Consider the following 13,603-nt stretch of genomic DNA (forward strand, 5'->3'; position numbering starts at 1 on the left):
GTTGTCCGTACATGACGAATATGGCGCATGCTTCCACGAAGTAGTAACATATGTAGGTTGACTAGGAGTGACGAAAGAGGCTCTCGCAAAGCGTAGACACGTTCGTGAGCAACGCGCACGATCTTTCACTAGACACTAGCACGAGAAAATTGCGGGCCAACATTGTAGGATAGACAAGATGTTCTACTTGGTACGCAAGGAGCGAAACAACCGAAATTAACTACGTTAAGAAAGAAAAGAGACGTAACGGCATGGTAGATAGACACGGCGTAATGTGCGAGACCACCAAGGTCTTCTGAAGAAGAGCTGTTCAGATAGCAAGATCAGGATGTTCCACCAAAGCCTCCTCATACATGGCCACAAGCTTCTTCTCTTTGTGCGCATCTCTTGGTTTGATGTCGAAGACGAACACCTCCGGCCGAGTAATGAGCAAGTCTGTCCAATCTTCTGTGTGAATGGGTATATCTGTTATTATGTCAGCATAAGAACGAGGTGCGGAAAAGCGGGATGAGTACCAATCCCAACCTTGTTCTTCTTCTTGGTGACATTGAACGCCCAGGCCAAAGAGCCCATGATTGTGACCAGTTGGTAGTCTACAATCTCCATACCCAAGCAATTGCGACGACCATAGCCAAAGACATGGTGATTGATGACATTGGGGTACTTTGTCAGAGGCTCCTTGTAAGTAGGGTATTTCGGGTTCAGATAGCGATCTGGGTTGAACTCTTCCGGGTTGGGGTACAAGGATTCGTCACTCCGGCGCGCCCACTCGGTAGCATGGATGAGCGCACCTTTCGGAATGAAGTATCCATCGTATTCATCATCTCTCTCAGCTTCGTGGGGAACGCCCGTAGGGACTGGCGGTCTCCAGCGGATCAGCTCTTTGCCGATTGCTCTCAGAACGGGAAGCTTCGGTGCGTCGGCCCATGTAGGTAGTCGGTCGGGGCCGCAAACCTCATCGATCTCGTCTTGTAGTCGCTTCTGCCAATGGGGGTAATGGCACATAGCGAGGTAGTACGTCTGGATGGGCGAAGACATGGGTAGTGATGCTGTGATAGCAAGCATACCTATCGCGAAAGCACCCTCTTTCTCGTCTGGGACGCCATCGGGGAACTTCAAGCGCTCCTTGTCCTTGAAGAACGTGCGAGACCAGGAATGACCGGGAATACCAGCGTTCATCTTGGCCTTAACAGATTGCATGGCCCCGACCCAAAATTCCCTTTGGGCATCATGGCGCGCCTTCTCCTGCCAATACCAAGGATTGATCAGGTTAGGTAACTTTTGAACGACTGGAAACCTGTTTGGTAGCTTCCCTGCTGGAGATATGGCAGCAAGTAGGCCAGCCGAGCTTCGGTTCAATCCACGACTTAGCTTGGGGTCTTCCCAGGCGAGACGCGCGCTCACACGATGGGTGAACTCTTCGGCGAGATCGGGGTAGTTGCGGTTGTCCTTCATCAACGAGACCATCATCCGCGTGATCTCGAGGTGCGTGAAGCCGAACATGTCGTAATTGTAGGTCTCGGATAGACATTGGTGAGCGAATTTACGGTGTCTTGTAAGTGCCGCTGCATAATCTGTCAGCCACACTCGAAGATGATTCGATGAATACTTACCATTGTTGTCTAAGAGAGGAAGATATTCTGCATCGGTTTTAGCGCCTGGGATGTTGGGTGTGGGCGCGCGATTGGAATAGTATGCTCCACGTCTTGCGAGAAGATCCTGGCACACCTTCTCGCTGTTGACACGAATGTGTTTCACACCGAAAAGAGTGAATTGGTAGATTGGACCGTATTCTTCGTGCTGCACTAATATTAGTCACATAGTCAGAAGCCTCGATAGGGATCGTACCCATTCAGCAAACTTCTTGTACACATCCTTGGAAGGGAACTTGTGGAAAGGTCCGATCCATGGTAGACCTTTATAGCACTGTCAGCAAGCATTTTTCTTCAGACGATAGATACTGACCTTTGGGGCCCGGCAACGGCTTGTACTTGGGCCTTTTCGGCCTGAACAGACGAACAACGGCTAGAAGAAAAGCACCTATGACACTGATGGCGATGCTGGGAACGAAGAGAGAAAGCATGGCTTGCGAGAGCGGTTGAACTCCCACGTCAATCATGATTGCTAGAGCCAACAAAAGACAGCTGAATGGAATGTCGAACTGATACCAACCTTGGGCCAGTCCACAGGGCTTTTAACTACGGTTCTCATGGTTTTCAGGCCAACTCTACTGTCGCCTCAACTCCGGACTGCCATGTATTCATCGCACTCATCCTGTCGGACCTGCCTCAGCGTCATGTCTCGTGAACGCTATCAGCATATCATGGCTTGTTCGATACAGAACGCGCATGCATCATCCCGGAGCTCGATTCCTCTTGAGAACGGTACTGCGGCCGCCGACCACCGATCGGATGGCATTCTACAGGTGGAGAGCCGTATTACACTCAAGGGCTTATCGTATTTCTGAGCTTCGTCTCACGTTCGGTGTGGCAGTGGAAGGGTAAGGGTCATGGTTCATCTTGTCAGTCCGGAGCTAGGTGAAGTGGGCTACCACGTGCGCTCCACGCTAACGGTCTTGGCAAGCTCCAACCATCGCATCCTCAGGGTCTCCCACATCCCATCTGTTCCCACCCACGACGACGCCTCATGTCACAGCCTATACAGCAGCACCATAGCCCCCAATTTCGCGCTCGCTCGGCCACCCACTCGATCGAAACCCATACCGGCTACGAATTGTTCGCAGCGGGAGTCCGCTAGACAATAAGCTCTAAAACCGCCGAGCGCGAATCCATCACTGACAACGCGATCCCGTCCCGTCGTCACGGACCTCCGCCGTACACGCAGCTTCCACAGACTTTGATTCGTGTAGCGCGTATCTTCATGTCTCATCATAATCAGGCAGCGGGGGGGAGGCGCGAGGCAGATGGCAGCTGTGTTGCGCTTTGAAGCCTGACCCGGTACCCACTCTGCTGGAGCTGAGTAGCCGCTTGCATGAACAGTACATGGAATACGACGTTAGCTTGGGATCTAGGTCCAGGTTACTAACAGTGGCTGAAGCGTTCAGCTAGATTACGGCTCGAGAATCTCAGACGGCCGCTCTTCGCGCTGCATTATGTGCATTTGGGGTCGATGAGGCTTTGCCGCTGAGACATTGCCCTTCACTCCCAATGCTTTTAATTGCCATCGTCTGAATATGACCCGAAGCAAGGCCCGAGCGAGGTTCCAAGAGCTTATAAACCGGAAGGACCACGTTTTCTCGTGATACATTCATTGCTTCCCTCATCCTTGTTGTACATGCATTGCATTGCTAGTGTTTAGCTGCATCGTCCCTTCGCTATGGGTATCTTGTCATTATTCGTCCTAGTCACATTTGTTCTTGCACGACAGGTGATTGCCATCACTACACAGCAGATCGAGACCGACTTGTCCTCCAACCTTTCTAATGGATCACACGTCGTTCTCACCACCGATTCCTCTTACCCAACTGAATTCACGCAACGATGGAGCATCTACGATAAGGCCGAGCCAGCCTATGCCGTTGCTGCCAAACCCGCTACAGCGAGAGACGTACAGACGATCTTGCGGTATGCAACCAAGAACAAGGTCCCTCTTTTAGCAACCGGAGGTGGCCACGGGTACTCGACCACTCTTTCTGGCCTACACAATGCGCTCGATGTTGATCTACGCAACTTCAAGAAGATTAAAGTCGACGCATCCACCAACACCATGGTCGTTGGAGCCGGTTCTACGTTTCATGATATGTTCGATCCGCTGTATGCGGCCGGCAAGATGATGCGTAAGTCTCCGACATAGTCGGCATCCTAGATTACTGACAAAGCCCTCAGCTTCTGGTGGGACTTCTCCGCCAAGCATCATTGGCCTCACGTTGGGTGGGGGTGTAGGACCTTTGACTGGTGAACACGGACTCCTGATTGACTCTCTACTCTCCGTGGAAATGGTCACCGGATCGGGCGAGATTCTAACGGCGTCGGCTACTGAGAACTCCGACCTCTTCTGGGGCATGCGTGGCGCGGGCTTCAACTTCGGTGTGGTCACATCAGCGACCTATCGCATTTACGATACAATCAATGATGGCATGGTTTACAATGCAGACATGTCGTTTGAAGCTGAGAAGAACGCCACGATATTTGAAATCTTCCAGACTTATCAAGGCAAGCAAGATGATAAGCTGGCATTAACGATTGGATCCTCCATAAAGAACAAGGTCGTAAGTGCTAGCCACGTCTGGTTGGATATTTGGCCTCTGTTAACACATTGTCAAGCCAACAATCGATGTCTCCGCCATTTACTACGGCAGCAAGCAGCAAGGCGACGCCGCGATCAAGTCGTTCATCAAGCAGAAGCCATATTACAGTAACATCTCGGTCGTACCCTACAACCGGCTAGTGAGCGTAGCAAACTTCGGCGGCGATATATTCGCTCAGCGGAAGGGTGTTGACGCGGACATGTGGGGATTTCAGCTCAACAACCTCACTGTACCTGCGCTGGTCGACACATTCACGAAATACATCAACTTCCTCCTTGCGAACCCCGCAATCGATAATACCAACTGGATTATCGAGAAATTTGGCCTCGGCGTAACGGCAAGCATCGACGATGAGTCTACAGCCTATGCTTGGCGCAAAACTGTAGCCTATGGCTTCTTCGCTTTTTACCTACCTGGCAATGTCACTGCGGAGCAGACCAACACCGTCGACACGTTCACCGCGAAGATACGCACCGATTTGATGACAGCGTGCGGAAACCCCGATGGCAATGTGTTTCCCAACTACGCACGTGGCGACGAGAAGCCGGAGCAAGTGTATGGCGCGACGAAACTTCCAAGACTGAGGCTGCTGAAGAAGAAGTATGACCCGAAGGGTTTGTTCAACCACTTCAACTCTTTCGTATAATGTTCCATTTCGCCACAGTTAGGGCTAGGTGCTCTTGCCTTTCTCAGCTTGGTTCTCGGCCTCGTCGGTTTTCTCAGTCCCATCGAGTTGTACATAATCTATGGTTCTATCAAACATCGTATCCATCATTTCTTAATCATCAGCACATGTCTTGCTACGACTCAATATCGATGTTCCGTGATGCGGTGAAAAGGTTTGGCACGAGAGTTGAACTGACAGCTGTCGATTTATGGGAGGCCACTTTATTCGAACAGCATGAACAACCGCTGCCTCCTATCGAACAAAACCGCTGAATATCTGAAGCCTACAGTAGTTCGCTCGGTGAGAATTGAGGGCGAAAGGCAAAACAAAATATATCGAAGCGCGAGAAGATGTATCAACAATCTTCGACAACCGAAAGTTCAGATCAAGCACTAGCCACTTTTGTTACGGCTGTAGACGAGAAGAAAGAGACAACGGGTGATGAGAATGTAGAGAAAAGTGGCATGAATGACTCTAGAGGCGACACGTCCTACGCGTTTCATTGATATTGACATGAATGTACATCATGCTCACTACAATACTCGATGCTCGGGAAAGAAATTGGACATTTCATCTGCGCAGAATCGACATGTCGCCAGCTAATACCCACGCCAATATTCCCACTACCTTTGATGCCTTTCAATACTTCGCATCTTCAACGCAGAGCTCGTTGATATGCTCTCGCCTCCGTAACGCCAGCTCAACACGCCTGCATCTGGCTGCCGAAACATACCCGCCAAATCAATACCATCTCACTCGGCATTACCCGTTCCCAATCATCTTCCTCCGTGTGCTTGTCTCTAGACCAGAATAGCAGCAGCATTGCAAGCCACGAACCCAGCATAAAGCACAATCCTCACACGGTTCAGGTAGCCCCAGTAGGCGATCTTATCGTGATCCTACAACACAGCGTTAGAATCTCTCGCATCTCACCTTTACAAGCAACACGGAAGATATAGGAAACTCACCCTCGCAGTCTGCATACCCCTGCCCTTCTCTGGTAGGTCCGCATAATGTAGATCCTTCTGCGCCCTGAACTTCTCGATCAACACGTCATTCACCGGGTTCATGTAATGAAGTGTGAATGGGAAGATCAGGAACGCCAATACGCTGCTAACGCCGTAGATAATGGTGGTCTTCCCCGTAACCCCCTGCTTCGTGGAGGAGTCATATGTCATGATGGCAGAGAGGATGAGGTTCGAGGCTGAGAGCGAAGTAGCGGGGACTTGCGCAGCGCGGAACTGGTAGTGCCATTGCCGGATTGCGAGGATGGGAGAGGGAGATTCGAGGATGGAGGGTATTGAGATAGTGGATAGGGCCGTGTTCATGCCAAGGAGGAATGTGGCTTGGAGGAGGGTGCCAAATTGGAGGTGGGCAAAGGACAACATCTTGAATGAGGGTTGCAAGACTTGGGGATGCGAATAGCAAAAAATGGGTTATGGCAAGACGATGAGAGACGTAAGTTAGCTCTTTGATGATGCTGGCGTTGATGAGAGCGAGATGCAGTATGTGTTTATATCTTCAACGCACCTTCTCTATATCTCTCCACCAACGTCCGTCGCTCTTCCTCCGCAAACATCACCGAACTCCATCCACGCACCTCGTCACTCCTCATCGCACCTCCTACGCCGGCTCTCCAACTATCGGCACCTATAAACCTCGGATTTCCAGCTTGTAGATTTTCGAATCAGGTAAGCAAGAATCCTACGACCGCACGTCCGAGTTCCTGCTAAACCGGTGAACCGCGTTACCAAACCCAACGACCATAAGGCTGCCCTCCAGACGAACACGGACAAGGACCGCGCTAAGGCTGAGACTGTAATCGGGCCGTTCTCCGCTGAGTATCTCGCGAGCAAAAACCTTAATTCCGAGATGATGGGACGCCTGATTCGATGCTTCCAAGGTCGCTATGACCCGGCAAAACGCGCTAGTCCGGAGTTCCGTACAAAGTTTGCAAACAAACGCTCACCACGCCGCATCCTTTCAAGGAATTGTCGCCAACGAGAAGGCAGGCGTGCGCTGTTCGTGCGCAATATCGGACACCGAGATGACTAATTCTCGTTGTGCGTGCGCCGTTCTCGTGCGTTCCTTGACGTCAGTGAGGTTTGTGGGATCGTGAAGCGCTTACTTCTGCCTTCGTATCTCCTCTTTATATCACCTTCAAAGAGTCAAGACTGCTGGCCTGACTTGAATTACGCGCGCGAAAGACAAGAGACTATCGATCTCACCTCACTTCCTACCACCCCACTTTGCTCTCCATCAAGCATTTCCCTTTCGCGGTATAGCTGCTTCAGCACGAAATTCACCAATCATGTCCTCATTCCCCGCCTTCCTCAAGTCCCAACTGCTCTACACGCCCAAGCTGCCTCAGCCGGAGACCTTCACCGGCAAGACCGTCATCGTAACAGGCGCCAACAGCGGCCTCGGCCTAGAAGCAACACGGCACTTTGTCCGCTGCGGCGCAACCACCGTCATCATTGCATGCCGCACGCGCTCCAAGGGCGAAGCCGCCCAACGCGACATCGAAGCCACGACGAAGCGCACCGGCGTACTGCAAGTCTGGGAACTGGATCTCTCGTCGTTTGCCAGCGTGAAGGCGTTTGCGAAGAAATGCGAGACACTACCTTGCATTGACATTGTGTTGGAGAATGCGGGAATAGCACAGGGGAAATTCGAGAGAATTGAGGGTCATGAAGCACATCTCACAGTGAACGTCATCTCAACCTTCATGCTCGCTCTGCTCTTACTACCCGTTCTGCGGAGAACAGCGGAAATACACAAGACGAAGCCGTATCTCACCATCGTCACCTCCGAAGTCCACCACTGGACGCAATTCCCGCAGAAGAAGGCAGACAGCATCTTCGACGAGCTGGATGACGAGAAGAAAGCCGACATGGCTGATCGCTACAACGTCTCCAAACTCATGCAGATCCTCCTCGTTCGGCACTTAACCCAAGTCATCATCAAGGACAAGAAGAAGGAACCTGTTGTTGTCAACTGTGTTACGCCTGGTCTTTGCAAGTCGGATTTGGTCAAGGATATGGGTATGGCACCGGTGGTGTTCAAGAAGGTCTTAGGACGACAGGTCGAGGTGGGCAGCCGGTTGCTGGTGAATGCGACGGCGCTGCCGGAGAGTCAGGGCGAGTATATCCTGGACGATCATGTGGAGGAGCCGTCGCTGCTGGCGAGGAGTGAGGAAGGTGCGGAGCTGGGGAAGAGGATTTGGGTTGAGCTGTCGGCGATACTGGAGAAGGCAAGTCCTGGTATTACTCAGAACCTGTGAAGCTTAGCTTGAGATTGTGGCTCTTCCTCGCATGATGCACTGGTAGTTGGACTCGCGGGATTTAGATAATGTGTAAGGCTGTCATTAGTTAATAAAATGAATCTGGATGTTATCCGCGCTGTATCGTACATGAGAGTGACGTTGAAGTGCACATTGATTTGAACCTTGTTGAAGTGTGGACGTGATCGCGGTGAAACTCATCGGGGTATTCTATTGTTGCAATGGCACAGCCAAGACCAGACGAGCTTCTTCGTCGACGGCAGCCAAGTGATGTTCCTGACAATCCTGTTCTATCGATATCCCATACCTGCTTTTGAACGCCTGCGCCCGGTTTTCGTGATCATAAACACCATCAACACCATCTAGTCAAGAAGTAACGTGCTTTCTCAATGACGTTGCGTGAACAATGTGTAGGGTGACTCTCAAGCTTGCTGATGCAGTATTGCAAGCTGTTATTACCTTCCAGGATTGGTAACCGTCTCTTATCGTCAAGCGTGACGACCGGCGTGCCAGTAGTAGTGTTGAGGAAGCACTCTTCCTCCGAGGGTAATAAGGCATCAATGCCACACTCCACCGCCGCCGATGAGGAGGTTCGGTCCCAAGATCGGAGAGACCAGCAAGACATGGCCGCACGATACAAAGCTACCGGCCACCAGGTTGGCCGTGCGTCCATGGACGATCTGTCGATCAATCTGAAGATTTGGCCGGCATGGAACAGCACGTATCTCTCTCCTTCGGGATGACGTGCCCACCGCCACATGTCCGCACGGGCCGTGTCTGACATGGGCGGGTCTTCCTTGGCACATTTCTCAATCTCGGGGATGCTGGTGAACACGTTCAGGCTAACCAGATGGAGCATTATCATGCTGACACAGTCAGTGGGGGTTACTTCACCCTCGTCATCTTTGCTGGAAGAAGCTTTTGACCGCGAGAGAAGCGTTGCCAGATCTTGGAGCAAATCTTGCGTCTCCTGCAAGCGACCCAGGATCTTGATCTTGGAAAGCACCCGGTATCGATTCGAAGGTTCGTCGGCGTCAAAGATGCGCAGAAGTTGCTGCTGCTCGAGCACCATGGCCAGTATGGGGTGGAGAAGCAGACGAAGGTGGTGTAAGGGTACGTCATCGCCGACCATCAACCGACCCTGGAGGAAACTTCGAAAAAGGCCGTTGAGAGATGGAGTTGTGTGGCCAGAGCGGGGTCCAACAGAACCCTGTTTCTCAAGCCAGGCACCAAACTTTGCGGCATTGCAGGGTCCTGGTTTATCTCCGTTGGCTCCAGAATGCTCGAGCCACTCGTTGAATGACTTGGCGTGCCATAATTCGTTGTCTTGCGGTAAGGGTACTTGCAAATCGTTGATGGAGAGGATTGGTGGCAGGTCGTGTAACAAGCTGATCTCGAGGTCTACGTAGACCCAAGCATATGCGTGGCTAGAAGTGTTAGTAAGATGTCGACGGGGTAGTGTGAGATGTGTCTTACCGATTGCGCTGCTCTTGCTCTTTCCACATTTCCCACATCTCTGGTCCCTCTGCTCTTGGATTACACACGGTCTGTTCGGGCTGTAAGACGCCAGTGCATTTCAGCATCTGTGGAAGTTAGTACAAATTTCCAGCGCACGCGTGAGGTTGGTGACTTACACTAAGATATTGCCCTCTTTTCGACATGGCGTACGCAGCGAACGAGTCTTTGCCACTCCGTGCGCAGAGTGTAAGCAACTGCAGTGCTATTCCCCCAATCATTGGTTGCGATATGCTGCGGCTCTCGAGAACGTCGTCCAATGCGATCCTGCATATTTCAATCAAGCCGTTGGCGAGTACGTGCGATTCGAAATGATCTGTAAGCATAGCACCTTGGGAGATGAGAAGTATGATGAGTAGAATCCCGACATCGGCCTTGTCGACATGTAGAATGTCTGTGATGTTGATGCTTGAGGAGCCAGCTAGACCCAGATAGGGCTGAATGGAGTCGATGCGGTTTGCGTACGTTTCGATAAAGTGCATAAGAACGTTGGAGGGTGGGAGGACTACGATGCGTCCAAAGAGGCCTTGACTTGATGTTGAAGGAGATTGTCGGCTCCAGAGTGCTCGTTGCAAGAGTATCTGTACAGTTGCGACGATGCGGTCTCTCGCATCGTGGGTGAGAGACTGGCTGGGTTCGCTGTCGTTCTCCGCGAGCCCTTGCCATGCGGTAGGCTGTGCGAGTAGATCCACCATCTGCGCAAGTACATCATCCGATGTCGCAGATTGGTCTACAGCTTTCTGTGGATACTGCTTTGGTGTAAAAGCATTCCGTAAACCTGGCGAACTCGCTGGTATGCTTGTGCTCCCTCGATGTATCGTATCGGGGGGTGTCAGCGGTTGGTTTGGCCCATGTGACAGATTATGGTTTTGCTGTTGAAGCCCTTGACCGCCGCCTACACAGCCTGGCGTATACAAGGGATCGCTAGGGTGCATATTCATCGATGATATGGAAGCGAAGATGTTGTTGGATGTGTCCATAGCTTCGCCGTTAGTTGGAGGACCGGGATATGAGAATCCCATAAAGTCGTCGTAACCACCAAGATCCAGAGATGGTACGGGTAGAGCCGAGTTGGCGAATGCAAGCATGTCGTTGTTCTGCGGCGGTTGGCTCTCTGGCACCATGTATCCAGTAAATTGATCCATGTTGGGAACATGGCTTCCGTTGGAATAGTTGGTGTTTGTCGGGCTTGTTGACGCTTGACTCCGTGCAGTCGATTTTCGAGGAGCTCGCGGCTTACGCGAGGTAGTTCTAGGCTGACAAACGTAGCCTCTTGCAACGCATTGTGAGCATGGTACCTGTCTTTGTGTCAGATATTGCACTGATGGCTTATTAAGTGACGCTCTGGCCAGGTACTCACCTTCCTGTCGCATCGTGCCTTGGAGATGGCACATCTGGTGCAGGCAATCAAACCGGGGTGGCTCATTGAAAGTGTGACGTGATTGGGAGGTATAGTCGGTGTTCCGATGATTACGAGGTATGTTGGAGGCGTACCCAGGTACTATGTACGGGATGTAAGCGTGTATATGTGCGTTCCCCCAGCTAAGCTCATACGGGACGGGACCCATATATACCCCTCCTTGGCACCTTGATGACAAGATGTAGCTGAACTCGAAGACAGCCCTGGAGTGCGGTGACGCGTGAAGATCTCCAGCGACACACCTCAAAGTCGCCAAAATTATCCCGAGGGACAACTTTGATGGCTAGCGCGAAACGAGACGACGCATCAGTCCAATTTGAGGGCGCCTGCTCCTCTTCGCAGGCCCCAGGCTATGCATGTTTGTTGCGGCGGGTTAGGCCGCTACTGCCAGGTTCAGGCGATAAGAGCCAAGTGGGGCAAGGGTTTGGGGGCTGTAAACCTACGCCAGTCTCGCCTCGCAAGACGATGCCGAATTGACTTTCCAGCCTCACCGCACCGCCGCTGGCTGTTGTTGACCAGTCAAGCATAGCAAACGCCATTCCCACGAGGGGGCGTGGTGGAGCCGCAAGGCTAAGCACTTGCCAAAAGGGACCTACTTTATGTAAGCCGGGCTCACCCTGCACCAGATGTGGCAATATTCGTGAGACACTGACGAAGCTGGAATTTAGTAGGCGCACAGGCAGCAACAAGATGCTTTTTAAGCGTCTTCTACTCTTGTTACTTGGCCGGTTGTCTCGAAGATGAGTCCAACGCCAGGTGCCTGTAAGCACTACTTACGTCGCGCGATTGGACTGTGCCCAAGTAATGTTGCATCGTTTCTCTTTTCTGTACGACGTACTGAAGTCAGATAACTTAGCCAGCTGCAACATGATCGCATACACGAGCGACTATGAGCCATAAGGCGTGTTAGCAGCTCACTCTGGTCCCCGAAATCCGTCCTTGGCCCTCTCCTTATGATAAGCAGGTCCAATGTAGTGAGACGCTCGCTTTTGCACTCGATGGACAAGATCATGTAGCTGAAGACATGTCTCTGCTACATGTGCACATGAACTCGGCCCTCCCGGAGACGCGACCTGAGGTCGGGCCTTCCCGTAGATACCATGCAGCAACCCCAGCACCGCAGCATCAGGCGCTGCAGTCGAGATGAAAGGGTGCGTGGTCACACATGCCGGCGGTCCTTATCCAGAGGCGACTCCGCTTCCAGGTCGCACTTTCAAATGTATATAATCGAATAGCGACAGCTGCAAGCATATGGGTGCTGGATCGAGATGGCTTTACTGAACACCGGAAGTCGACCTTGACAGCACAGCTGCGTACCACACCAGCAGGATCAAGAATAAACCGCCCTTGTCTCCGAATGGCATCACTGCACATATGGTACTGTAGTAACGCGGCGGTCCACGACGACAGCTCCAATCTATTCTAGAGTCTGGAAGTGCCGCGGCTGAATGATAAGATGAACGATTCGTCGGCACAGGGAACATTGGCAAAGCCGACCATGCCGACTAGTTCATGGGGGAGAGCCGTCGCGTGCTGCGGACCTAGAAGAGGGCCGACTAACTGCTGGTCGGACGGCTGGCCTCAGCTTTAAACCAAGACCTCGGGACAGCGTGCTCGAACACCTTGGTCATCGTTAATAGTAGCCTTGCGTCTTTTCTAGTTCCAGATATATCCTCTTCGTTGCAGATTCCCGACGTGGATCAGACTATGCCGGATTACCCCATGGGGTTGGTATCGGAAGCTATTGTGATCCTCGGCCGAGTTGAACATCCGTTATTTGGTCCAATCACTGACGATAAATATGAGTGTCCCTAGAGTAAGCCGTCGTTTATAACTCGACCTAGGGAGGTGGAAGAAAAGAGGCCTCCCAATTCAATAGGCTACTGGTCAGGTCAACGCACCAGTAGAAGTAGATACATCGGGGTCGCCGTATCTGTCTTGTACATCTTGACCAATGGGTGCTAGCCCACTTGAACGTGCCGATGCAGAGGCGCAATTGCTGAGAGCAAAGCTCAGCCTGACATGAGCGGGAAAGTCTGTAAACAGCGTCGGTACATTAATACCAGCGAGACACATGTATTGTTCGTCGTGGTCCTGTCGTCATCGGGAAGGCCCGAGCCCTACCTGGTCTTCAGATCGCCCAGTGTTGCGAAACTCCCGTTGCAAATATCTTCACCCCTTACAGCGTCCTGGGGTTGTTCTCGTAACAGCTTGACCAGATAGCTCATAGTCTGGTGTATCTGAACATGTCCAATGGATCGTGGTTGTTGTCGGTTTTTGAACGCGGATCTGGCTCTGCAGCCATGAGCTGTTCAATCAACCAACACAGATACTGAACACGCGACGTTGTGCCAGGAAGCAAGCCTAGTTTCATCGAGAGTTGCGCAGTATGTACAGTGATCGAACCGTACGAACGATTCCTGGCGCATGGTCGATTGAGAAGACCATGCT

At 51.8% G+C, this 13,603-nt stretch overlaps 5 protein-coding genes across 5 annotated transcripts; 2 read left to right on the top strand and 3 right to left on the bottom strand.

Moving 5' to 3' along the window:
• Positions 1–310: 310 nt before the first annotated feature.
• On the bottom strand, positions 311–2,119 carry J4E90_002262 (uncharacterized protein; the record flags this gene model as incomplete). Its single annotated transcript, XM_051431843.1, has 5 exons — positions 311–465; positions 516–1,565; positions 1,614–1,800; positions 1,849–1,916; positions 1,966–2,119. 5 exons carry the CDS (start codon positions 2,117–2,119, stop codon positions 311–313), a joined length of 1,614 nt encoding a protein of 537 aa, XP_051294977.1.
• Positions 2,120–3,336: 1,217 nt separating this feature from the next.
• J4E90_002263 (uncharacterized protein) lies at positions 3,337–4,913 on the top strand (the record flags this gene model as incomplete). Its single annotated transcript, XM_051431844.1, has 3 exons — positions 3,337–3,796; positions 3,903–4,228; positions 4,284–4,913. The coding sequence occupies 3 exons, from the start codon at positions 3,337–3,339 to the stop codon at positions 4,911–4,913; spliced, it is 1,416 nt and encodes a 471-aa protein (XP_051294978.1).
• An 821-nt stretch (positions 4,914–5,734) lies between these two features.
• On the bottom strand, positions 5,735–6,322 carry J4E90_002264 (uncharacterized protein; the record flags this gene model as incomplete). The annotated part of the gene is made up of 2 exons (XM_051431845.1): positions 5,735–5,833; positions 5,903–6,322. The coding sequence occupies 2 exons, from the start codon at positions 6,320–6,322 to the stop codon at positions 5,735–5,737; spliced, it is 519 nt and encodes a 172-aa protein (XP_051294979.1).
• Positions 6,323–7,245: 923 nt separating this feature from the next.
• J4E90_002265 (uncharacterized protein) lies at positions 7,246–8,217 on the top strand (the record flags this gene model as incomplete). The annotated part of the gene is made up of 1 exon (XM_051431846.1): positions 7,246–8,217. The coding sequence occupies one exon, from the start codon at positions 7,246–7,248 to the stop codon at positions 8,215–8,217; it is 972 nt and encodes a 323-aa protein (XP_051294980.1).
• Positions 8,218–8,569: 352 nt separating this feature from the next.
• Positions 8,570–10,877, bottom strand: J4E90_002266 (uncharacterized protein; the record flags this gene model as incomplete). Its single annotated transcript, XM_051431847.1, has 3 exons — positions 8,570–9,644; positions 9,694–9,800; positions 9,852–10,877. The coding sequence occupies 3 exons, from the start codon at positions 10,875–10,877 to the stop codon at positions 8,570–8,572; spliced, it is 2,208 nt and encodes a 735-aa protein (XP_051294981.1).
• Positions 10,878–13,603: the final 2,726 nt, after the last annotated feature.

The sequence above is a fragment of the Alternaria incomplexa genome (genome assembly GCF_024043165.1).
Source record: "Alternaria incomplexa strain BMP 0042 chromosome Unknown scaffold_2, whole genome shotgun sequence".
Taxonomy (NCBI): Eukaryota; Fungi; Ascomycota; class Dothideomycetes; order Pleosporales; family Pleosporaceae; genus Alternaria; species Alternaria incomplexa.